We start from the raw sequence: 22,835 nt of genomic DNA on the forward strand, positions 1-22,835 counted from the left end.
ACCAACATTGTATCTTCTACCCGCGCTACTGGTTTTTCCCACATTGGCTTCCTAAACATCCTCTGTACAGTACAGAAATGTCCCTTGGACCCCAAAGCAACATTGGAGTGGCCCAAGAGAAAAAGTTTGAATGTCCTACAGTGGCCAAGCCAAAGTCCTCATCTCAATCCAATTGAGAACCCGTAGCTGTATTTGAAAATATGCCTTCAACAAGTATCAACCTGAAAAAACGTAAAGCAAATCTGATAAGAAGTACGGTCCAAAATAACTGAGACACAGTGTGCATATCTGGTACATTTATTAACCCAATCCGAAATACTTATCTGTTATTGGAGAAAAATGTGTCTCTACCAAATATCAATGGAAGGGTGTTGCATACTTATGCAAGCAACATATTTAAGTCCTTTTCAACTCAAATATTTCCCATGAAACATGAAAACAATGTCCCCTTACAACAGTATATTTTAGAAAACTGAGTTACAGTTTTCTAAAACTCAATATAAAGCAGAACTAAATGTCACTTTAACAATATGCCATATAGACAGATACAAATAAATAGAAGTAGAACATAATAAAAGTAACAGCAGTAAGAGTTGAAACCCTGTTTCCCTACATATTGGACTTTTTTTGACGTACACCCACATACTTCCATCTGGGAGGATCACAGCCTTCAGAGTAATGTAGATCACAGCCTTCAGAGTAATGTAGATCACAGCCTTCAGAGTAATGTAGATCACAGCCTTCAGAGTAATGTAGATCACAGCCTTCAGAGTAATGTAGATCACAGCCTTCAGAGTAATGTAGATCACAGCCTTCAGAGTAATGTAGATCACCGCCTTCAGAGTAATGTAGATCACAGCCTTCAGAGTAATGTAGATCACAGCCTTCAGAGTAATGTAGATCACAGCCTTCAGAGTAATGTAGATCACAGCCTTCAGAGTAATGTAGATCACAGCCTTCAGAGTAATGTAGATCACAGCCTTCAGAGTAATGTAGATCACAGCCTTCAGAGTAATGTAGATCACAGCCTTCAGAGTAATGTAGATCGCAGCCTTCAGAGTAATGTAGATCGCAGCCTTCAGAGTAATGTAGATCACAGCCTTCAGCATAATGTAGATCACAGCCTTCAGAGTAATGTAGTTACTGAGTGGTTACAGGAATGGCTGACATGTTGGAGAAAAAAATAAAACAAATATTTCAAATTTTAATTTTGAATGATTAACTGAGATTGGCAGTGATTTATCATTCATCAACACTGGTAGCGCAGGAGCCGTGCTTTAATTTGACCATAGAGCATGTCATGCCACCAGAAACCTGACCTGATGACACTGTATATATAATACAGGATTGTGGATGTCTCACCATCAATAAACTATGAGATGTTATTTCATAGTGGAATGTATGTAAGTCTCACCACCACTGTACTTTCTCCCATTGTGGTAGTGGATGAGTCCGGCAGCAGTAAAGATCACCCCCAGTACCAGACCAGACACTCCAATCATTATCTTATTCCTCTCAGACTCAGGCAGGGACGCATCTGCAGTGAAAGGTACAAAGAATTATTTTCACACAAAAAAAGTATGTTTCATGTGGATAGCACCTAAAATATAGTCTGATATTCATCTAAGTCATAACAATTAATGAACACAGTGTGATTCAACAAAGAACACAGAACAAGTTGCACTTCATTGAACACATTGGTTGGAAGAAATATTTGAACCACTAAGATGATGACATTTTGTTAAGTGGGTAACTGAAGTCAGGTGTTTCCGGTGAATGTTCAGGTCTGGGTTAGTTTTGCCCTGTCATATAAAAACCCCCACTATAAATGATTACTAACAAAACCTTGGACTTAAGAGCAGAGATCTGTTGAAGTGGAATATGGCTCAGTCAAAATACATTTCAAAATAAAAACACCTTAGGAGAAGAGTTGTTAATGCTCATTAGGCTAGAAAAGTCTACAAAAGCATTTACAAAGACAAAAGCATTTATTAACCCATAACTCCACAGTCAGATAGATTGTGTACAAATTGAAAAAAGTCAGCACCACTGCCATTGGGCGACCAACTAAGATCACAGCAAGCGCCCATTGTATAACGCTCAAGGAGGTGACTAAAAAACCCAAATGTGCTTGTATAATTTCATTACAGGCCATCTACAGACTATCAAGAATATTTCAATGAACTGTCTACTAACACTAACCCAAACCTGCAACCTCATTCTATCTCTAACTTTAACACTTACCAATCCCTTATAAACCTAACCTAAACCTATTATAAACGTAATCCTAGCCTTAGCAAGATTGTACTTTTTTTCATGCTAGTATTTTCTGATCATTCAGAAATGTGGAACTCAACTTGTCCAGAGCACATGCCCCTTTGCTCTATAGTGGCCTTTCCAGTTGACACGTGCCCATCTGTGTTCATCACGCGTGTCACTAACTCTGACGCGTCGTCTGTCTACGTGCGCGGACGACTCACTCCCTAAATCTTTTCAGTTGCAGCATGTGCTGCAGTTTTTTTTTTGCAGATGTTTTTGCAGTTTTCATTTATTTGTAGGTTTATTGATTGTGATTTTTATTTGACAGTTGCATTATATATTTATGACTCGCAGAATATATTTGTGACTTGCTACTTACATGCTTACAACAGTTTGATAGAAATCGATCTCCATTTTTGTGCTTCTATATATATTAAGTGAAATGGGAACACATTTTAAAAAGGTGCAGTTGGGTAATCTACGTGTATAAATTCATCCTAACGTTTTGTATTTCAAGGTTTGTAAGTTTGTAAATCTGTTTGTAAATCTGTGAGAGGGTGTTTGTTATCTGTTGGTCTGCAAATAATCACATTAAATAGCTTAGTAATATCAGATAAGGTGTGGGATTATTGTAGCCTAGTTTAGCATTTGTTATTCATAAATTTTCTAACTCCTAGTAACAAATGCCTCTGTATGGTCTACTTTGGTTCACCTGATCATCCTGTGCTATTCAGAAAACTTTTGAGTCAGCATCTGCTGTTAAATCTAAGAGGTCCAAGTCACTGATTTTCTATTGAATTCTGGTTAGTGCAAGTATTTGTTTGAAGATTCATTTTTCATAGATTATTTATCAATTTCATTAGGACCCATGTAGATTTCCATCCAAAATAATGGATAATGATTTGAGATTAGAGTAAAAGTGCCTTTAGGTGTTATTTTGGACAAAAGTGAGTACACAAAACATTACTTTTGGTTTAACCATTACTTTAGGTTTAACCCAAACAAAATAAATAGATTTTTCAGCTCTAACGGTTCATCTTTAGAGATGTATTTTGTTTAGTAAAACTAATGACTGTTTATATCCCCCTTTTATAGAAAGGTACTAACTTCGATTGATAGAACGACACGTGACAATCATACAGCCAGACATCCCTTTGTTCCAGAGGCTGTTTGGAACAGAGGTACGTATCCATTCCTAGCTCCAACCTTTTGTTCATAGCAATCAAATTCGTTGCTTCACAACTGTATGCCCAATCCTGCTCGTCATCCGCCGTTTGCCAGCATTCAGCTTCTTGTGGCATGAATTATTGTTCTACCCTCTTAAAAACCAAACATCCGTATCCTTACCCCAGTGGAGGATCATGGGCTCGGTGAGGCTGGGGTGTTCCACCATGCAGGAGATCTTGTCTCCAGGTGTGGGCGTGAACAGCAGGTAGGAGTGGATCTGGTAGAACCAGTCACCATTCGCCAGCTCCTCAGTGGACGTCATGTTCAAGGGCACTTCCTGTCCGTCCCTCAACCAGGTCACCCTGATCTTTTTGGGGAAGAACTTATAGGCGCTGCACTTTAGCATGGTTGTGTGTGTGCTGCTTTGGGGCTTCATGGATCGAAGATGGACAGAGGGCTCAACTGACAGGGTAAAATAAAATTATCAAACTATTATTTTCTGCGTTTGTTATAGAAATGTCTGATGTATTCTTATTGATTAAAGTATTGAGTCCCCATGTTTAGATAAGAAAAGGAATGTCGGTTGTGCTGTGGTAAAGGAAGTATGAGGGGCTGATGTGAATCTTCAGCAGGACGGGGGGATGGATGCAGAACAACGGGTCTTTGGACAGGATAGAGAAAGACACACAACAGGGGGTAGGAAGGATGAGGAACATAGGTTGTTTTTATGGCATGACCATGCAGATTCTTATCTCCACCAATTCCTCTATAAGTATCGAATGTACTTCCAAATGTTTTAGAGATTATTCACTGTTACTTGGTAACCTGTGTACTCTCTCTATTTGCATATAAACTGTTAATTGTGCAGTTTCCTCATGTTACAATAAACAAAATAGTGCTTAAACAGAATTTATATACTAAAACTAAATAAATGCCCAATACATATTTGGCACATTCCTTTTATTTAACTACTGTCCTGGATGAGTGGTTATTCTTACCATGGGATTCATCCAATTTAGATATGTTGGTCCTATAATCCTTGCAGTAAAAATTTAAAACAGCTTCCAACAAGGCCAGAAGTAAGGGATCTTTGTTAAATCTCTCAGCATTATATATCCCTAACCGGGTAAACCCAGTGAATCTTTTGAGAGTGCTGTTGTATTCCAACACCTTTGTCATGTCTGAAATTTCTCTTAAAATGTACTCAGTTTCTTCCCCTCTGAAAAAACAAAGATGGTGGATGGTGAAAAAATGCCCATCTGAAGAGGAAAAAACATAAAAGTATGTAAACATTTACAAAATCTTTATACTCCACCACATTTGAATTATATGTGATTACACAAGAACGTGTAATTAGGTATTTATATTTTCAAAAAAAAACATCTCTAAAACATTTTGAGTATATCTTTTTTTTTTATTATATCTATTAATATCAGCTAATTACAGACCAAAGTCTGTCTCATAATACAGCCAACACAATCCAAACCAAGTACAGGTTACACAGTTAAAGAAAAAATAATAATACTTTCAGCAGTATAAAAAAGTGAGTCTTATAACTTTCTTTGGCAGAGACAAATGGATTATACTCAAATGTGTCCTTACCATTTGGAGTGAAGATTGAAATCATGCCTATGGACAACAAATAAGACCGCAAGCAAGCCATCATGACTGTACACCCATGTACACATGAATGAAAGTGGCAAAAGAGACATCTGATTGTTATTACACTAAAGACCATAGGAAGCAACATGGTAACTAATAGATTTTCAGTGTTCAAATGTGTCATCTGTTGCTAGCTGGTCAAGGTCTTAGTAGTATCTACCCATTAACTCTGGGGATTCCTTGCACTGTTCAACAAGAAAATTCTCACATAATAAATAACAATATATATCTTTAACCATAGCTGTGATTGGCTTGCCCACTTCAGGTTGGTGGAGAGTGCCTGCCTCAAGTGGAGGAGTTGAAGTATCTAGGGGTCCTGTTCACGAGTGAGGGAAGGATGGAACGGGAGATTGACAGATGGATCGGTGCTGCTTCTGCATTAATGCGGTCGATGTATCGGGCCGCAAGGCGAAGCTCTCGATTTACCGGTCAATCTACGTTCCTACTCTCACCTATGGTCATGAGCTTTGGGTCATGACTGAAAGGACAAGATCCCGGATACAGGCGGCCGAAATGAGCTTTCTCCGCAGGGTGGCTGGGCGATCCCTTAGAGATAGGGTGAGAAGCTCGGTCACCCGGGAGGAGCTCAGAGTAGAGCCGCTGCTCCTCCACATTGAGAGGGGTCAGCTGAGGTGGCTTGGGCATCTTTTTCGGATGCCTCCTGAACGCCTTCCTGGGAAGATGTTCCGGTCCCGTCCCACCGGGAGGAGACCCCGGGGAAGACCTAGGACACGCTGGAGGGACTATGTCTCCTGGCTGGCATGGGAACGCCTCGGTGTCCCCCCGGAAGAGCTGGAGGAAGTGTCTGGGGAGAGGTAAGTCTGGGTATCCCTGCTTAGACTGCTGCCCCCGCGACCCGGCCCCGAATAAGCAGAAGAAGAAGATGATGATGGTCTTTAACCAATTTTATTTTTGAACTCACATTTGTTAATGTATTTGGTTTCTTTTTTTTTCATTGTTGGCATAGTTGTTTTAGGAAAATATATGCTGAAAAGCATTTACCATACTTGCCGGTACTATTTTGAGTAGGGATGAGGGAATAGTTTTTTTCAGGAAGTTATTTTTTTTCGGGAGCACAAGCTGCCGAATTACAATCACCAGCACCCAAACTTCTACTCAGAGGTCGCCCTGGAGACGACGAAGCCTCTCCTTGGAAGGGGTTGGTAATTTGCTTTAGAGCTTTCCCTCACCTCCTGAGTTCAGTTGTGAATCATTGTTTGTCCCAAGTGTGTTTGTGGCCTGTTACGCATCAGGGGCTTGTTACGCATCAGGGGCCTGTTACGCATCAGGGACTTGTTACGCATCAGGGGCCTGTTACGCATCAGGGGCCTGTTGCACAATAGTAGAATGAAGAAATCCAGGATGACTGAATACATAAGGATTTAAAAATATCTACTTACTAGCAAAGTTGTACACTGTTTTAATTGCTTTTAATATGCTTGTTTTATGTGTTGGTTTCAGTGCTGTATCTTGTTGTGTGCTAAATGTGCTGGTTGTACTGTAAAGTGTCTTTGAGTAGCCTAACATGTAAAGCACAATATAGATAACATTTTATTATTTAGCCTACTTTGCCATAAAAGTGAGCAGAGGGAATTAATGTTCCTCTGGAAGTTTACCCTAAAGACTAGGCTAAATTTCAAACCCTTATTCACAATGCGAGAATATGTTTCACAACCATGTGCACAAATCTCTAGACGCTATGTCTAATTCAAAATATCTTCCTACAATGAATGTTCATACAGAACAAAGGTGACTGGGCAAAAAATAACCTGGCAACAAGTCAAGATCAAATATAAAAACATTTTGCAGGCTGGTAATTCTTAACAGTTTGCAAATAAGATGCCTGCTCACATACTTTATCTAAACGGATTTTAGCAGTAAAGAAGAAGACTCATTTGTCTGGCACTGGGGAGGGCCACCAGCTCCAGACTTCACCCCAGCTGAGGAAATGGCCCTTGATTTAAACCATGAAGGCCTGTGATGGAAGGGATTCAGGGTGGCACAGCTACAGGCTCTGTTCCACCTGCAGAAACTGCCCTCTTCATACAAGGTAAATTTTCCAGTACTGCACATCAAACACAATCAACCATTTATGGGCATATGTGGACTGTCTGACCGGCGACACAGTCCCTCTCCTGCCACCAGACGATGATCCAGTGAGTATTATTTATTAAAAGCATATGGGTTGGCACATCCTGTCAATGCAAATTGTATTTAATATGGCAGGGGGAAGGGGCTGCTGCAGCTGATGATGAGGAGACTGTGTCACTGGACTCCAGAAAGCATGTTGTATCATGTCAATCTTATGGAAATGCATATATAGCCCATAATGGATGAGAAGTCAGTGATGTAGCACTCAGAAATGTATGTAACAGGATCCAGACGCAGTACAGTCTGACAGCCAGCCTGGCAACATAGTAAGTATGGGCTAATGGAAATCTAAATTATGCACAATTCCTGCTGTGCTGATCAATGGGTGGTTTACAGAATTCACAAACTGTAAGATGCCTGTATACACGACATCTGAACAAGCAAATAGAGCTGGCAGATGCACAGATTGCTGTAAGCAAAAGGACTCCCCAGGATCTGGACCTTGGTATAGAAACAAGAAGAAAACACTGAGGAAACTGGATCTGGAGATCCAGAAACTAGAAAATGAAGTTAGTGACTTCAATCCACACTGTAAGCATATCTGTAAAACAATGTATTAATCATGATTTTCTTTCTCTCTCCCAAGCTCCAAACTGACAAGTGACAGCATTAAAATAAAAAGCTTAAGAAGCATAGTGGTGTTCTCTGTGTGATGAATGTACACTACACTATGCAAAGTTATTGGCTCGGTGAGGTGAGACGAAAATTGAGGTTATGAAACCAAAGTAAACTACTATAATATTGAATAAAACATTAGGCCTAATTAAGGAGTAACACAAACTATCCTCTATTAGAGAAGGACAAGACAATGAAATCACTCATCTGAAATAATTAATGTATTGGTCTCTGACCAGCCTGCCATTAATGTCATCTGGGAATATAGCTGCATTGTCCCACTCAATCTCCGGTGCCACTGCTGGACCCCTTTCCTTCCTCAGACAGGCAATTTTATGAAGGACCGTGCAGGCTACAGTAATGTCACAGGCCCTGTCTGGGGTGACCCTCAGGTGGTGGAGACACTGAAATCGTGACTTGAGAAGGCCAAATGCCATCTCAATTTGGGCCCTTGTTCTTGCATGGGCAAGATTGTATCCTTGCTGTGATGCTGTCTGAGGGTCTGCAAGGGGAGTGAGAAGGTATGTCTCACAGGCATAACCCTTGTCTCCCAGCAGAACAGTGCAGATCTTTGTGCAGTCCAGCGCACTTGTCAAGCGGCATATAAAAAATGCCGCTTGCAAAAAAAGGTAGTGCCACACAGACCATCTGTGGGATGGTGAGAGCATGGCTTTGCGCTGTGCGGTGCTGAATTTTGGGACCCAGCAGTCTGCACAAATAATGGATTCCATCTCCAGTAAATCGATACCTCTCATGCAGGTACTTGTCGGGGTCTGATCAATCCCGAAACATCCTCTCACGTCTGAAAGCACGTCTCAATATCAGCATTTCTTCATCCAAAACGTCATTCAGAAATGGGCATGCCATGGTGCAGGGAGGAACACAGGTGAATGGGACTTCATATATTGCTGACTTCATTGAAATCACTGTTGCAAATTCATCAACCATTTCAAACCAACTAAACTGCAATAGTAGGATTTAAATCAAACTCGTCACAGCAATAGTGACAAGTAATGCATGTTAATAACAATAAAGCAGAACACATTCAGAAGACAACGGAACATCTGTTAAAGACAGTTTCGGTTCAGAGCGGCAGCTGATTTTTGGGACTCCAGGATTAATCTTAGCCTGGCTCTGGAGCAGGCTAGCTGCAAAGAATACATCTCTTGGCAGGGTTTCTTGGCTGGGTTTTATTCAACCTGCTATTGTGCAACCAAGTCAAAGCTAAATTCATCCAGGATAACTTGAATATCCCGGCTTAATCCCTTTTCCTGGTTTTGTGCAACAGGCCCCAGTTCTCGGCTGTGTCTCTCTGTGTCAATCTGACAGATTTTGTAGTTTTCTGTTGTGTTTTGCCAAGAAGAGCATTAAGAGGGTGTTTTCCCTCGCCTCTGTGCCCGTGTCCTGCCTCCACAACTGTGACAACCATAAATTGTCTTTGGAAGTTACATAGCTAGTTGAGTCCAACTGTGTGAGAAAGGATTTTTATATGTTTCACATGATTTAAACACACCCGTCTCTGGGAGGTCCGACAGTTGCCAGGTAGAATTTCTAACAAAAACGACATCATGAGGAGAACAGAAAATTCGAGGTGAAGGGGTTGTATGTAAAAACATTTCCATGATTCAGAAATGAAAGAGACAGAACGTGGCACAAAAAATTGGCTTGCATGACAATTGTAGAAAGCTGGTTTACCCAGAAACAACACACTGGGTATTTTTCATTGGTCTAATAGTCAAAACAAACTAGAAAGAGGAAGGGATTATCTGAAATCTAGCTTTGATATTGAAGACCTTGTAACACTCAAGCACAGCAGTCAATGAGCATTGATGGTATGATGTCTTCTGTGTTTGTGATTCTGCTTTTGGGGGTGATTTCAGCACAAGAACCAGGTAAGAACAACACATCATGCATGAGACATAAGCTCATAGTTCTTTATAATATATGTTTGTAATGAAATGTTTGGTAAATGCTTCATCAGTATGATGTATAACTGAAGGACATTCTTCAGTACAAATGTTTGGTAACCCATTTCAGATCCATTTAACTTCAAGGCATTTACTTTTTAATTACATGGTTACAAAAAGTTAAAAAGTAGATTCAAAGTGTAAATACATATTAACAAGTAAAAAGTCAATTTGTATCCAAATGTTATTGAAAGTGAACTGCAGACAGATTTAAATTTTCACGAGTGATCTGGGAGCAACTGGATGTAACCATCTTGCTAAGGGATGCAATCAAGAAACATTTTGGTTACTAATAAGATCCTCTAATCACTAGGCTGAAGTTTACTTACTTGAAACCCAGTGGATAAATACTTTATGCTTAATTCATAATTACACATGTTGAGGAAGCCAGGGACAGATGAGTTAGGATTTTTTCAAGGCTAAATAGTGACACATCAACAATTCTGTATGACAAATTGACTAACACTGTTCAGTTATTATTTAGACATAATAACATCATCATTACTTGACTAACACTGTTCAGTTATTATTTAGACATAATAACATCATTGTTACTTGACTAACACTGTTCAGTTATTATTTAGACATAATAACATCATCATTACTTGATTAACACTGTTCAGTTATTATTTAGACATAGTAACATCATCATTACTTGACTAACACTGTTCAGTTATTATTTAGACATAATAACATCATCATTACTTGACTAACACTGTTCAGTTATTATTTAGACATAATAACATCATCATTACTTGACTAACACTGTTCAGTTATTATTTAGACATCTCTCATTTCACCTCTTCATCCGGGTCGCGGGGGCAGCAGCTCCAGCAGGGGACCCCAAACTTTCCTTTCCCAAGCCACATTTGCCAGCTCTGACTGGGGGATACCGAGGCGTTCCCAGGCCAGTGTTGAGATATAATCTCTCCACCTAGTCCTGGACCTACCCCGAGGTCTACTCCCAGCTGGACGTGCCTGGAACACCTCCCTAGGAAGACGTCCTGGGGGCATCCTTACCAGATGCCAGAACCACCTCAACTGGCTCCTTTCGATGCAAAGGAGCAGCAGCTCTACTCCGAGTTCCTCACGGATGGCTGAGCTTCTCACCCTATCCCTAAGGGAGAAGCCAGCCACCCTTCTGAGAAAACCCATTTCAGCCGCTTGTACTCGCGATCTTGATCTTTCGGTCATGACCCAGCCTTCATGACCATAGGTGAGGGTAAGAAGGAAAATTGACCGGTATAACGAGAGCATTGCCTTCCGGCTCAGCTCTCTTTTCGTCACAACGGGGCGGTAAAGCGAATGCAATACCGCCCCTGCTGTTTCCGATTCTCTGGCCAATCTCCCGCTCCATTGTCCCCTCACTCGTGAACAAGACCCCGAGATACTTGAACTCCTTTACTTGGGGTAACGCCTCATTCCCTATCCGGAGGAGGCACTCCATCGGTTTCCTGCTGAGAACCATGGCCTCAGATTTAGAGGTGCTAATCCTCATCCCAACTGCTTCGCACTCGGCTGCAATCCGGTCCAGTGAGTGCTGAAGGTCACAGATAGATGATGCCATCAGGACCACATCATCCGCAAAAAGCAGCAAACTAAATCATGGCTTGAATTGATTTAATGCGCGTAATGAGACAAGCATCACCATAACCATTTAACGAAGTGGCTAATGGACATGATATTCTATGATAGTCACTACAACTACAATTTAAAGTAACACAAATTTGAACACTATGCCCTATTATAATTTTTTTCCTAAACCTAACCCTTTCCCCACCAGGAAATTACACCAGGCAAAAAAGCCTTGTGGGGACCTATTTTTACGGTTTTACTCTCATTGAGGGGATTTCAGAAGATTTGGATCACACATACACACACAATAATATGTGCAGTGGGTATAGTAAAGAATCACCCCCCTTTGAAAGAATCACATTTTGTTGCTTTGCAGTCTGAAATGAGGACAGACACAGTTTTTGTTTCATTCATCTGTATTTACTCAGTGCAACTTATAACATCCAAGTGAAAGATACACCAACATGTCATAAAAAAATAAAAATAAACATTATCACTGAGTTGGAAAAAGGATCACCCCCTTGTGTCAGTATTTTGTTGAGCCACCTTTTGCTTTAATTATAGCCTTTAGTCTGTTGGGATAAGTCTCTATTAACTTTGCACATCTAGATGTTGCAATATTTGACCACTCTTCTTTGCAGAACAGCTCAAGTTCAGTTCAATTTGATGGTGACCGTTTGTGGACTGCTGTCTTCAAGTCATTCCACAGATTTTCAATGGGGTCTAAGTCCAGGCTCTGACTAGGCCACGCAAGGACATTCACCATTTTCTCCTTCAACCACTGTGTGATCAGTTTTGCTGTGTGCTTTCGGTCATTGTCATGTTGGAAGGTAAATCTTCTTCCCATTGACAACTTTCTGGCATAGAACAGCAGATCTTCCTCAAGAATTTGACAGTATTTTGCCAGTCCCTGCTGCAGAGAAACAACCCCATAACATGATATTACCACCTCCATGCTTTACTGTAGGAATGGTGTTATTTGGATGGTGAGCTGTATTGGATTTTCGCTAGATATATCGTTTGGCGTTGAGACCAAATAATTCAATTTTAGTCTCATCTGACCATAACACCTTTTTCCACTTGGCCTTAGAATCTTCAAGGTGCGTTTTGGCAAAGCTCAGTCGTGACTGCATGTGGCCTTTCTTGAGGAGTGGCTTTTTTCTTGCAACCCTCCCATACAAGCCACATTTGTGGAGAATTTATGATATTGTTGTCACATGCACACAATGACCACTCTTTGTCATGAATTCCTGCAACTGCTTCAGAGTTGCTGTAGGCCTCTTGGTAGCCTCTCTGACCAGTTTCCTCCTAGCTCTTTCATCAAGTTTGGAGCGACGACCTGACCCAGGGAGGGTTTGTGTTGTACCAAATACCTTCCACTTCTTAATAGACTTCACTGTGCTTCCAGGCACTGATTAAGCCTTAGAATTTTTTTGACAATGCCTTGCCACCCATAGTTGATTGTTTTCTTCAGTTGCACTACCAAGGACTGAAATGCTTCAGGAAAATCTTGTTTCATGCTGAGCTAATCAAAATGACCACATCTGATCACAGTTGAAAGTCAATTGGATTTGTGTGCTATTGAGAAGGTGATTAACTATACCTGGTTGGGTTTACAAGTCATTTTTAGGAGGGGGGTGATTCTTTTTCCAACTCAGTGATTCTGTTTTTTAATTTGCAATGTTTTTTTTTCCGACAAGTTGGTGTTATATCTTTCACTTGGATGTTATATGTTGTAAATACAGCTGAATAAAACAAAAATATGGTTTGTCCATTTTCATTTCAGGCTGCAAAGCAACAAAATGTGATTATTCTAAAGGGGGGGTGATTCTTTTCAATACTCACTGTACATAGCAATTATGGAGACACATTTTGGATACATTTGTAAACTTTGTCGCGTTCTGATTCATTGGTACATAATACCTTCTTCCAGCCTTCAATATTCCACTGGCAATGCTTCATGCCCCAGGCAAGCATCTTTTTCCTATTTTACCATCTTAGCAAAGGCTTTCTTACTGCCACTTGACCTGTCAAACCTGCAACTTGAAGTCTTCTCCTGAAACTGAGACTTGCTTACTTCAATCAGTAAAACTGTTATGCTTTGAGCCGCCTATCACACAAGCTGTCGACTCTCAGTAACGTCTTCTGAATCTGTTTTGGATTTGGGTCTGCCAGACCTCTTCTCAGAGTTCTCTCCAGTTTCCAAGCGCCTTTTTGATGGTGCTTTTAAGCAGAGAGAGGTTTTGTAAGTAATCAACAAAAATCATGACACCTGTAGGAATTGTCAGCATCAAATTTCAAGGCTTAATTTGCTTCCATTGCTGCAGAACAGCTGTAAACTGTTAATCCATGACTTGTACCCTGAAAAGGCCTTTCTTTATAACTCTGAAATGTACATTATTCTTCAGTTTTTTTCTAACCTCTGCCAGTTTATGCGTATCTTAACACTATTTCAGGTTATTCACCGGACATGGACTGTGTTTTGAAACTTCTGACCGGTAGTGTATTTCACATACTGATACTGTAATACTTTAAATTATTAAAGCCTATCTTGAGGAAATGTTGCAGGGTGGGTTTTGTGGTCAACATGTTGGTTGTCAAGTCTCTATAACCATATGCTGTAGTTCAACCACAAAGGCAGAGGTATAGTAGTTAACAACAGTACAATTACAGATTCATTTATTGATTAATACTGTTTTTTGTTCTTTGAATCATTTTAAATTAGTTAGAGGTTAGATTTCTTCTATTTTGAGTGTAACATCAAGCTATTAAATAACAATAAAAATTTTCTGTAACCTTTTTCTATAGACTTTACCAAGGGGGCATTAGTTTTGGAGGGCACCGTATTTCCTTCTTGTTAATACGCATTTACTTTTTGTAACCATGTAATTATTTAATAATAAAATAATTGTTTACGGTTTAAGATTTATTATGAGAAAATACATTCATTATGAGAAAGTAACCCCTTTTCCCTGTACAGAAAGCCACTTGTTACATTGCAAAAATGATGTGTTGGAGTGAATATAATGAAATTGATGATTCATTCTGCCCTCCTCCTCTACAGCCGTTCACGTATATGATGTCATAAAGGCCTGTTCGGAAACTGAGCAATTCAATATGATCATCCTAGTAGACGATGAAGAATATGGATATGTTGATTTAAAGAAAAACGCAACAGTGACAACATTGCCAGACTTTGCAACGCCTGTCGATTGTCCTATTTGCCTGACATATGCAGAGCAGGAAAGTCAACGAGCAGAAAGGGAAATCAGCATCTTCAGTAAGGAGACCCAGGAAGCTAAAGGTACAGTACATTTCTATTATAGTGGACATTTTTAATAATATAGTAAACAACAGTATTTGAGAGAAAAAAACGTTTTAATGTATCTGGAAGCACCTTTTGCTTGGCTTACAGCAGTAAGTCGTTTGGGTTTAGACACCTAGAACATCTGGATATTGCATTTGAGAACACTTAAGTGTTCCAGGTCAGTGAAGTGACGGACGAGGATCTCCTGTGCACAGCCCAATTTCGGTCAGTCCACAGATTTCTTTACAGGACCTACTGTAGGTCTTAATACCTTAATTCCAAAAGGTATGTTTGGGGCAAAAACAACACTGCACATCACCCAAAGATCACCATACCCACAGTGAAGCATGGTGGTGGCAGCATCATGCTTTGGGGCTCTTTTTCTTCAGCAGGAACTGGAGGGAATTAAGAACAGTTCCAAATACGAGGCAATTTTAGCACAAAACCTTCGGGTGTCCGTTAGAAGCTGAAGGTGAAGTTCACTTTTCAGCACGACAACGACCCAAAGCACACATCCAAATCCACAAAAGCATGATTTCACCAGAAGAAGATTGATGTTTTGGAATGGCCCAGCGAGAGCCCAGACCTGAATCCAATTGAACATCTGAGGGTTGATCTGAAGAGGGCTGTGCACAGGAGATGTCCTCTTAATCTGACAGATTTGGAGCGCTTTTGCAAAGAAGAGTGGGCAAATATTGCCACGTCAAGATATGCCATGCTAATAGACTCCTACCCAAAAAGACTGAAATATCAAAAGGTGCTTCAACAAAGTATTAGTTTAAGGGTGTGCACACTTATGCAACCAGGTTATTGTGAGTTAAAAAAAAAAAAATCCCACTCAAAGATTTCAGGTTGTTTTTCAATTGAATTGTTCATGTTATAAGTCACATTAAAGGTGTAAAAAGTTCTGACATGATGTATCTTTGTCTTGTTCGTTTACATCACAAGAACCTGTCATTTTAACAGGGGTGTGTAGACTTTTTATATCCACTGTATGTCTGAAATCTGATAGGAGAGCCGCTAATGGGTCTGCACTTATTGCCCTTTCAAATTGGACTATGCAAGTACACTTCCCGGGTGAAGCTTGCGAAGGCTTTTTTTATAAGAATTGCACAAAGCAAAATTAGCTATATCACAATATCAAAGATTACGTGATTTTCATTATTTAATCATTTAAAAATTTCGATAACAATATTATTTGAATTATCGCCCAGTCCTAGCCAATTTTGTTTTATTTTACCAATGTGTTCAATAAAGACATGTAAAACTACACATTTTAGTTTGTTCTTTGTTAAATAACAGTGTGTTTGTCTATTGCTTTGACTATGAATGTCAGACATTAGGAGTCATTTATTCAGGTGTGTAGGTAATTCACAAATTCTCACAGCTATCTGTCTATATATATATATTATATATTTATATATAGATATATAGCTCCGTAAAAAATTAAGAGACCACTGCACCTTTTTCTTTCCTTTCCAAAAAAGTCCAAAAGGAAGGTTTTGAGTGAGGAACAGAAGGGTTACAATTAAGAAACCACTGCAAATTGAAGGCTTCTGTTCCTCAATCAAAACTTTCCTTTTCAACATTTTTTGGAAAGGAAAAGCAAAGGTGCAATGGTCTCTTAATTTTTTGTGGGGTTGTGGGGCCCTAGGCAAGATTATGAAAATTGGCCCCATCGAGTAAAAAACTTGAAGAATTAAAATTTTATGAAGGAAGAGAAAGCACATGAGATGACAATTTCAATATTTAAGTTTATAAATGTGTATTAAGTGTAGCAACAGCCTACATATGAATATTTGTCATGTATGAACTGTAGCCTACAGAGCTATCCTTTTAATGTATGTAGTGGGTCTGGGTATTTTTGTAGCTACCGTCTTTGTGAACTGTATCCTGTTTAGTAAGGTCCACGCAATGATTCGTCTAAAAGTGCTCACCCAAGCTTTTAGTAACATTATTAATAAAATATTTATTATGAACGTCATAAGATTGGGGGCCCCCCTTGAAAGGTAGGGCCCTAGGCGACCGCCTATATTGCCTAATGGACAGGCCGGCTCTGTATGTATATATATGTAGTAATGTTAAAGACAGTACACCCACAGACAAGTTGTCTGGTTCTACATATTTGGATATGGATATGTATTCTTCACACTATCAACAGATTAAGGTGACTGAAGTAAATTGCAAATAGCACTGAAAGATATATACTTTGCCATCATGTACTCATAAAAAATTAACAGAAATGCAATATCATAATGTGAACAAAATAAGTACATGCGTAACTTCAACAGCTGCGTTGCCCCTTTGGCTGAAATAACCTAACGTAGCCGTTTCTTGTAACTATCTATTCTCTTACTTTGACTGGGAGACACTTTTGGCCACTCCGTTTTGCTCGATAAACTGTCATGTTCAAAGGCTTTTTGAATTCATGGCCCGGTTCAAATCCCGCTCAGCATTTCAGTAGGATTGAGATCTGGGTTTTGACTCTACAATGTCATAACCCAGATTTTCTTTAACCATTCTGTTTAATCAATGATGCTGTTGGAAGTTACCTCAAACATCCATGTCTAAATACGTAAACAAAAAACACTTTCCAGGCGGAGTACCTACTTTCACATGTATTTATATTCCAAATTGTATTTTTCTTGTACTTAGCTGCTGGTCTGAATGGATTGCTAACCCGCAATCATAAATCATAACACACAGCCATATTCTTTTTTCTTTGACTTCCTTCCACAGTTCGCCCTGATGTAATGCTGTATCCCAAAGAAGAGGTGGCACAGGGTACAAGAAACTCACTTGTCTGCTTTGTCAATAATTTCTTCCCTCCCCCTGTCCAAGTGAAATGGACAAAGAATGACGAGAACATCACAGAGAGGGCGGAAGCGGGCAGATATGCAACCAACAGCGACAACACTTTCTATCATTTCTCCACCTTGACTTTCACCCCAGAAGAGGGCGACATCTACACCTGTACTGTGGAGCACCCAGCCCTGGACAACCCCTTAACCAAGATATGGGGTGAATAAATATACAGTGTTTTATAGCGTAACATTTACACTTGCCTGGGTGTGGGGGTGCACTAGTGACTCCTTGTGACTCCTTATATTCAGATCAGGCACCTGCAAACTTGACTGTGGTATAGTTGGGGAATAAATTACCTCGTCGAGTGTGTACCCGCTAAATATTTCCGGGTAAAGCGGACCGTGGAGTAAGAATGGGACCGGTCAATCTTGGTAAATCTTCAACCATCTGACATCAGCTGCGGTGCTGATGCAATGGGGCCATGCCGTAGCCCGCAATTCCATTTCCCCAAAGTATGTTTTGATGATTTTGTTTGGCTATGAATAGATATATTAAAAAAGTAAATATAATTAAAGGAATATGTCACCCAAATTACAGGTTTACCTATGTTTGAAGAATAATATTTTCCATCTTTATTGCCACTATCCAACATAACTTGAATTCCATCATGCCCTTTTCATGCAGTTTGGTTATTGGTGGGTTTAGTTGGACAAATGCCAAGCAACTGAAATTGTCCTGGAGTTCACATTCATGTTGGGTGCCTATAACTGTTTTGGATAACATGTAACTAATTGCATGAGATCATTTGCTGCCCAATTCTGCATTCAATTAAGTACTTATTTGATGATTTGGACCTCCATTCTAGCATTTGGAGACAGAGACCAGGAAAACCAAACAAAAGCATAGATAACTGTCTTAATGCCTCCATAAACTGTTCATAAGGGAAGATAATTCTTGTAATTACATTTATGTGAACCATGTCTTCCTACAGATTTTGAGATGCCCCCTGGTACCAGTCTGGGTCCTGCTGTGTTCTGTGGACTGGGTCTGACTCTGGGGATACTGGGAATCGCTACTGGAACATTCTTCTATGTCAAAGGAAACCAGAGACAAATATAGCAGCAAGCAGCAGATTAAATCTGTGGGCTCATTGCACCCTCTTCTGGATTCACTGGACATTACACCCTCCTATGAGCTACTGCCTGTCTGGCTTGGCAAATGACTGCTTTTTAGGTGTTTTAGACTCGTAATTATGATGTTTACTACTTACATAATGGAATTTTTACCCTCATCTACACCCATAATGACAAAGCATTTTAGAAATGTGGGCCAATTTATTGAAAATTGAAATATCTCGTGTACATAAGTATTAAGAGATTTTAATCAGTACTTTCTACAAATGCCTTTGACAGCATTCACAGTTTGAGTCCAAGCCACGAATGTATTGTGATCCTAGCAACGCCTCTGTCCTTAACACAACAGAATGTGGAGAAAATGAAATGGTAGGAATGCTATAGCCATGAGCTTCATTTACCTATCTCTTGTTTTTGTGTCATAGAAAAGAGTTTATGAAAATGAATGACAATCTGAAGAAAATGTAATTTCGGTGGAACTAATTCAGTTATTGAGATGACTTGGACAGGGAATGTCTAATAGGTCCTACTGTCCATGTTAAAGACTGAAGTAGATAATGACTGACACAGGGAATGTCTGGTCACCGCCAAACCGTTAACTACATTGACCCCAAGACCTTGTTGTTTTTTAATGTACTAAATGATGCAATATTTAACCAAAGTGATGTCATTGTTTGTGATCCAAGCAATCACAGGCATTTAGCTGCTATGTGCTGTAAAAAAGGAAGAAAAATACAAATAATATAACTTTCCCACAGTTTGTTTTTCAATTGAATTGTTCACATTATAAGTCACATGGAAAGTGGAAAAAGTTCTGACCTGATTTAAATTTGTCTCATTCTTTTAAATCACAAAAACATGGCATTTTAACAGGGGTGTGTAGACTTTTTTATATCCACTGTGAATACTCTTTGGCTAAACTCAACATACCAATCATATATTTCAAATATATAAAAACTTTATGTACTTGTTTTCTAGTTTCCTTATTGCATTATATTTCATCATTACAACAGAAACGCCATCTAGTGGCACACTCAGAGTATGACCAGAGAAAGGTGTTTGATCACAGCAGGCACAGTGTCCATGGTTCATGATCAATGCCCATTCTCCTGCAGCAGCTACATGCTCTCATAGCTTGATGGCACCAAAATAGAAAATAGTACCATACCATCTTCTTCCGCTTATCCGGGGCCGGGTCGCGGGGGCAGCAGTCCAAGCAGGGATGCCCAGACTTCCCTCTCCCTAGACACTTCCTCCAGCTCTTCCGGGGGGACACCGAGGTGTTCCCAGGCCAGCCGAGAGTCATAGTCCCTCCAGCGTGTCCTAGGTCTTCCCCGGGGTCTCCTCCTGGTGGGACGGGACCGGAACATCTTCCCAGGAAGGTGTTCAGGAGGCATCCGAAACAGATGCCCAAGCCACCTCAGCTGACCCCTCTCGATGTGGAGGAGCAGCGGCTCTACTCTGAGCTCCTCCCGGGTGACCAATCTTTTCACCCTAAAAAATAGTAGTTGTTCACATTTTCTTTTGTCTCATTTTTACTACAAAACATGTTATAAAACAATACTTGATATATTTGTATATAATAATACAAAAGGAACTGAAAATAAATATACGCCATTGTTACTTTTTGTACATCAAATGAGTAAAATAGAAGGAGTACCAGTTTTTGACAATCATTTGCTAGCTTGACCAGTCTTCTCTACCCTACTTAACTAAGTAACTCTGTCCTTTAATATTATAGACAGAACCGAGGTGAGTTCCTCCACCGTACATACTCATAGTTGTAAGCTACTACAACCTTAAAAGCTCGATTGGAAAATAGTTAGAGCCAATAAAATCAGTCAAATATATCTCACAACTGTAGCAGGGATTATTATTGATGATTTCTCTCATTGTATCCTATCAAGATGTTTGTCCATTTCAACAACTGGTTGTGCTCCATTCCCCTTTAATTTGTGTCTCTGTGTTTGTGTCTTTGTGAGCCTTACATACAGGTTACTTAGCAGCATACTATACACTATTTCAAAATAAAAGCTGTTGGCTATATAACATTGGTCAGTGAGTATTGGATAAATTAAAGATTGGGTTAATCTTCTTTAGTATCTAAGTACTAGAGGGCGGTATTGCTGCGACGTGTAAGCTCTGTTGCTCGTAATGGAGACACTCTGAATCACTCTAGCCAGCTGGTGTTTTAATTGTTTTAAAATTATCACAACACACATTAATGATACAGGAGAGTTCACAAAAAACATGTATTAGTGGATGTGTTTTGTTTCTTCTAAGAGTAATACTTGAAAATAGAGGAGTAAAGAACACACTAAATAGTTCTGAATAGAAATAAAAGCAAACCAAAACAGTGAAGGACATATGTGTCTGGACATTGACATCAATGTTTCATGGATACAAATTAGGCTGTGCATATACCTGGTTAGGTTTCATGTTCAGGTGTAATGTGTTCTTCATCTATAAGCTGTAGTCATTGACATTTTAGACAGGGTCGACTGAGATGGCTTGTGTTGTGACAGAATGATACCCAAGCTGGTTTTCTTTTACGCAAGCTAGTTCTCTTCCTTGAAAACATGCTTGTTATGATTTCAGCTCCACCCAAGCCTGTGTGGGTAAGATAACAGGGACGCGTTACTGTTTTTGGAAGTTCCCCATATCTTCTTTTCTTGAATACACACACTACACTCTAAAAGTTTGCAATTATTTAGAAATTCCCATGTTTTCAAAAGAGAAGCACATTTTTATTCCATTACAATAACATTAAAATCTATCAGTAAATGGCTATTGTAGCTGGGAAAAGCTGATTATTAATGTGGTCAGCATCTGCTCTGCTGCTGACCGCAAGGCCCTCCAGAGGATGGAGAAGTCAACGGAGCGCATAATCGGCTGCCATCTCCCTATCGTGCAAGGCATCTCACACACACGATTCCTTAGGAAAGCACAGAACATCACAAAAGAACACAGCCACCCAGGCTATGGTCTGTTCATACCGCTGCCGTCTGGTAGACATTACCAGAGCATCAGGACACACACTTCCAGACTCACAGTTTTTACCCCCAGGCCGTACGGCTTCTCAACCAACAACAATGATCTATTGATCACATGAACACTTCATATGCAGTAGTCTCTTTCTATGTACATTAACACATTTAATGTATCGATTTATAGGCACCAGAACACTTATATTTATATTATTCAAGATTTGTATTCATACTGTCCATATTCCCCTTTCTACATTATCTGGAATTGCTTCTAGTCACTACTGTTATATTTACACTGAACAAAATTAGAAACGCAACACTTCTGTTTTTGCCCCCATTTATCATGAGCTGAACTCAAAGATCTAAGACTTTCTCTATGTACACAAAAGGCCTAATTTATGTGTTGGTTTCTCCTTCGGTGTGTGTATTGCTCCTGAAGGAGAAACTGAGTATGCTTTTAGCCTGCATGTGCTTTAATTGTTTTATAATGAATACAACACCCAGGAATGATACACAAGATTTTACAAAACATTTATAAGTGGATGTGTTTTGTTTTGTTCTAAGAGTAGTAGAGGAGTGAAGAACATACTAAACCATTATGAATAGAAATAAATTAAAATGAAAACAAAATAGGACATTTGTGTCAGTTTAAAGACTTACACATGAATGTTTATTGGATACAGATTCTCCATAAGAGACTGATGTAAAGTTCAGTGAGGGGATTTTTGTTTTGTATTTTTATTTTACAGAGTAAATTTCACAACCACACACGCATGTTCACACCTTTTTTTTATACAGTTGTGCTCATAAGTTTGCATACCCTAGCAGAAATTGTAAAATGTTGGCATTGGTTTTGAAAATATGACTGATCATGCAAAAAAAAAAAACATTTTGATGCTCAAACAAAGCCAGTCTTTGAATTAACAACTGATTATGACCCTTCTGTTTATGATTCTGCTTTTAGGAGGGACTTCTGCTCATGTAAAAGGTAAGATAAATACATTTACACTCAACTCTAATACAAGATAGGCATAGGCAAACCCAGACAGCCAGATGTGCAACAATACAGATTTTCTAAAATATTTAGAGTGAAAAAACAATGTTTAAGTGAGACTTTACATTTGGACTGCAGCTTAAATAAATCATGGTGGACCTTTGCACTACCCAGGCTTAAGCAGCTTAACACCCGCTAGAGGACTTTAAACCC

The 22,835-nt window shown here is 39.5% G+C and overlaps 2 protein-coding genes and 1 long non-coding RNA gene across 6 annotated transcripts; 2 read left to right on the forward strand and 1 right to left on the reverse strand.

The window, feature by feature from the left end:
- Positions 1–580: 580 nt before the first annotated feature.
- Positions 581–5,219, reverse strand: LOC106023666 (H-2 class II histocompatibility antigen, A-S beta chain-like). Of its 2 annotated transcripts, XM_029122189.2 has the most exons (5): positions 5,029–5,219; positions 4,425–4,685; positions 3,607–3,888; positions 1,415–1,537; positions 581–1,163 (listed from the first exon to the last, which is right to left on the reverse strand). In XM_029122189.2, exons 1-5 carry the CDS (start codon positions 5,210–5,212, stop codon positions 1,141–1,143), a joined length of 873 nt encoding a protein of 290 aa, XP_028978022.2. In that variant the 5' UTR covers positions 5,213–5,219; the 3' UTR covers positions 581–1,140. The 2 variants fall into 2 exon arrangements, with proteins under 2 accessions (XP_028978022.2, XP_034150005.1); XM_034294114.1 differs by lacking the exons at positions 4,425–4,685; positions 5,029–5,219 and having other exon boundaries at positions 3,607–4,283.
- Positions 3,837–5,372, forward strand: LOC105012015. The gene is made up of 4 exons (XR_828124.2): positions 3,837–3,896; positions 4,635–4,707; positions 4,996–5,177; positions 5,354–5,372. It is a non-coding gene; the product is annotated as an uncharacterized LOC105012015 (long non-coding RNA).
- A 3,513-nt stretch (positions 5,373–8,885) lies between these two features.
- LOC105012008 (H-2 class II histocompatibility antigen, A-Q alpha chain-like) lies at positions 8,886–18,987 on the forward strand. Of its 3 annotated transcripts, XR_003782175.2 has the most exons (5): positions 8,886–9,746; positions 14,461–14,700; positions 17,443–17,724; positions 17,898–18,020; positions 18,500–18,588. XR_003782175.2 is itself a non-coding variant. In XM_013135174.4 (4 exons), the coding sequence occupies exons 1-4, from the start codon at positions 9,674–9,676 to the stop codon at positions 17,846–17,848; spliced, it is 627 nt and encodes a 208-aa protein (XP_012990628.3). In that variant the 5' UTR covers positions 8,888–9,673; the 3' UTR covers positions 17,849–17,989. The 3 variants fall into 3 exon arrangements, 2 of the variants coding, with proteins under 2 accessions (XP_012990628.3, XP_028978025.2); XM_013135174.4 differs by lacking the exon at positions 18,500–18,588 and having other exon boundaries at positions 8,888–9,746; positions 17,817–17,989; XM_029122192.2 differs by lacking the exon at positions 17,898–18,020 and having other exon boundaries at positions 8,897–9,746; positions 18,500–18,987.
- The last annotated feature ends 3,848 nt before the right edge of the window (positions 18,988–22,835 follow it).

This window comes from Esox lucius, chromosome 9 (assembly GCF_011004845.1).
Source record: "Esox lucius isolate fEsoLuc1 chromosome 9, fEsoLuc1.pri, whole genome shotgun sequence".
NCBI lineage: Eukaryota > Metazoa > Chordata > Actinopteri > Esociformes > Esocidae > Esox > Esox lucius.

Excerpts from the sequence above, each read along its gene's own strand:
- LOC106023666 (XM_029122189.2), bottom strand. The coding sequence starts at position 5,212 with ATGACACATTTGAACACTGAAAATCTATTAGTTACCATGTTGCTTCCT. Across the intron at positions 3,889-4,424 it reads TAAATTGGATGAATCCCATG|TTGAGCCCTCTGTCCATCTT; the intron begins GTAAGAATAACC and ends TTACCCTGTCAG. Across the intron at positions 1,538-3,606 it reads GCCCATGATCCTCCACTGGG|ATGCGTCCCTGCCTGAGTCT; the intron begins GTAAGGATACGG and ends CTTTCACTGCAG.
- LOC105012008 (XM_029122192.2), top strand. The coding sequence starts at position 9,674 with ATGAGCATTGATGGTATGATGTCTTCTGTGTTTGTGATTCTGCTTTTG. Across the intron at positions 14,701-17,442 it reads GGAGACCCAGGAAGCTAAAG|TTCGCCCTGATGTAATGCTG; the intron begins GTACAGTACATT and ends TTCCTTCCACAG. Across the intron at positions 17,725-18,499 it reads CCCCTTAACCAAGATATGGG|ATTTTGAGATGCCCCCTGGT; the intron begins GTGAATAAATAT and ends GTCTTCCTACAG.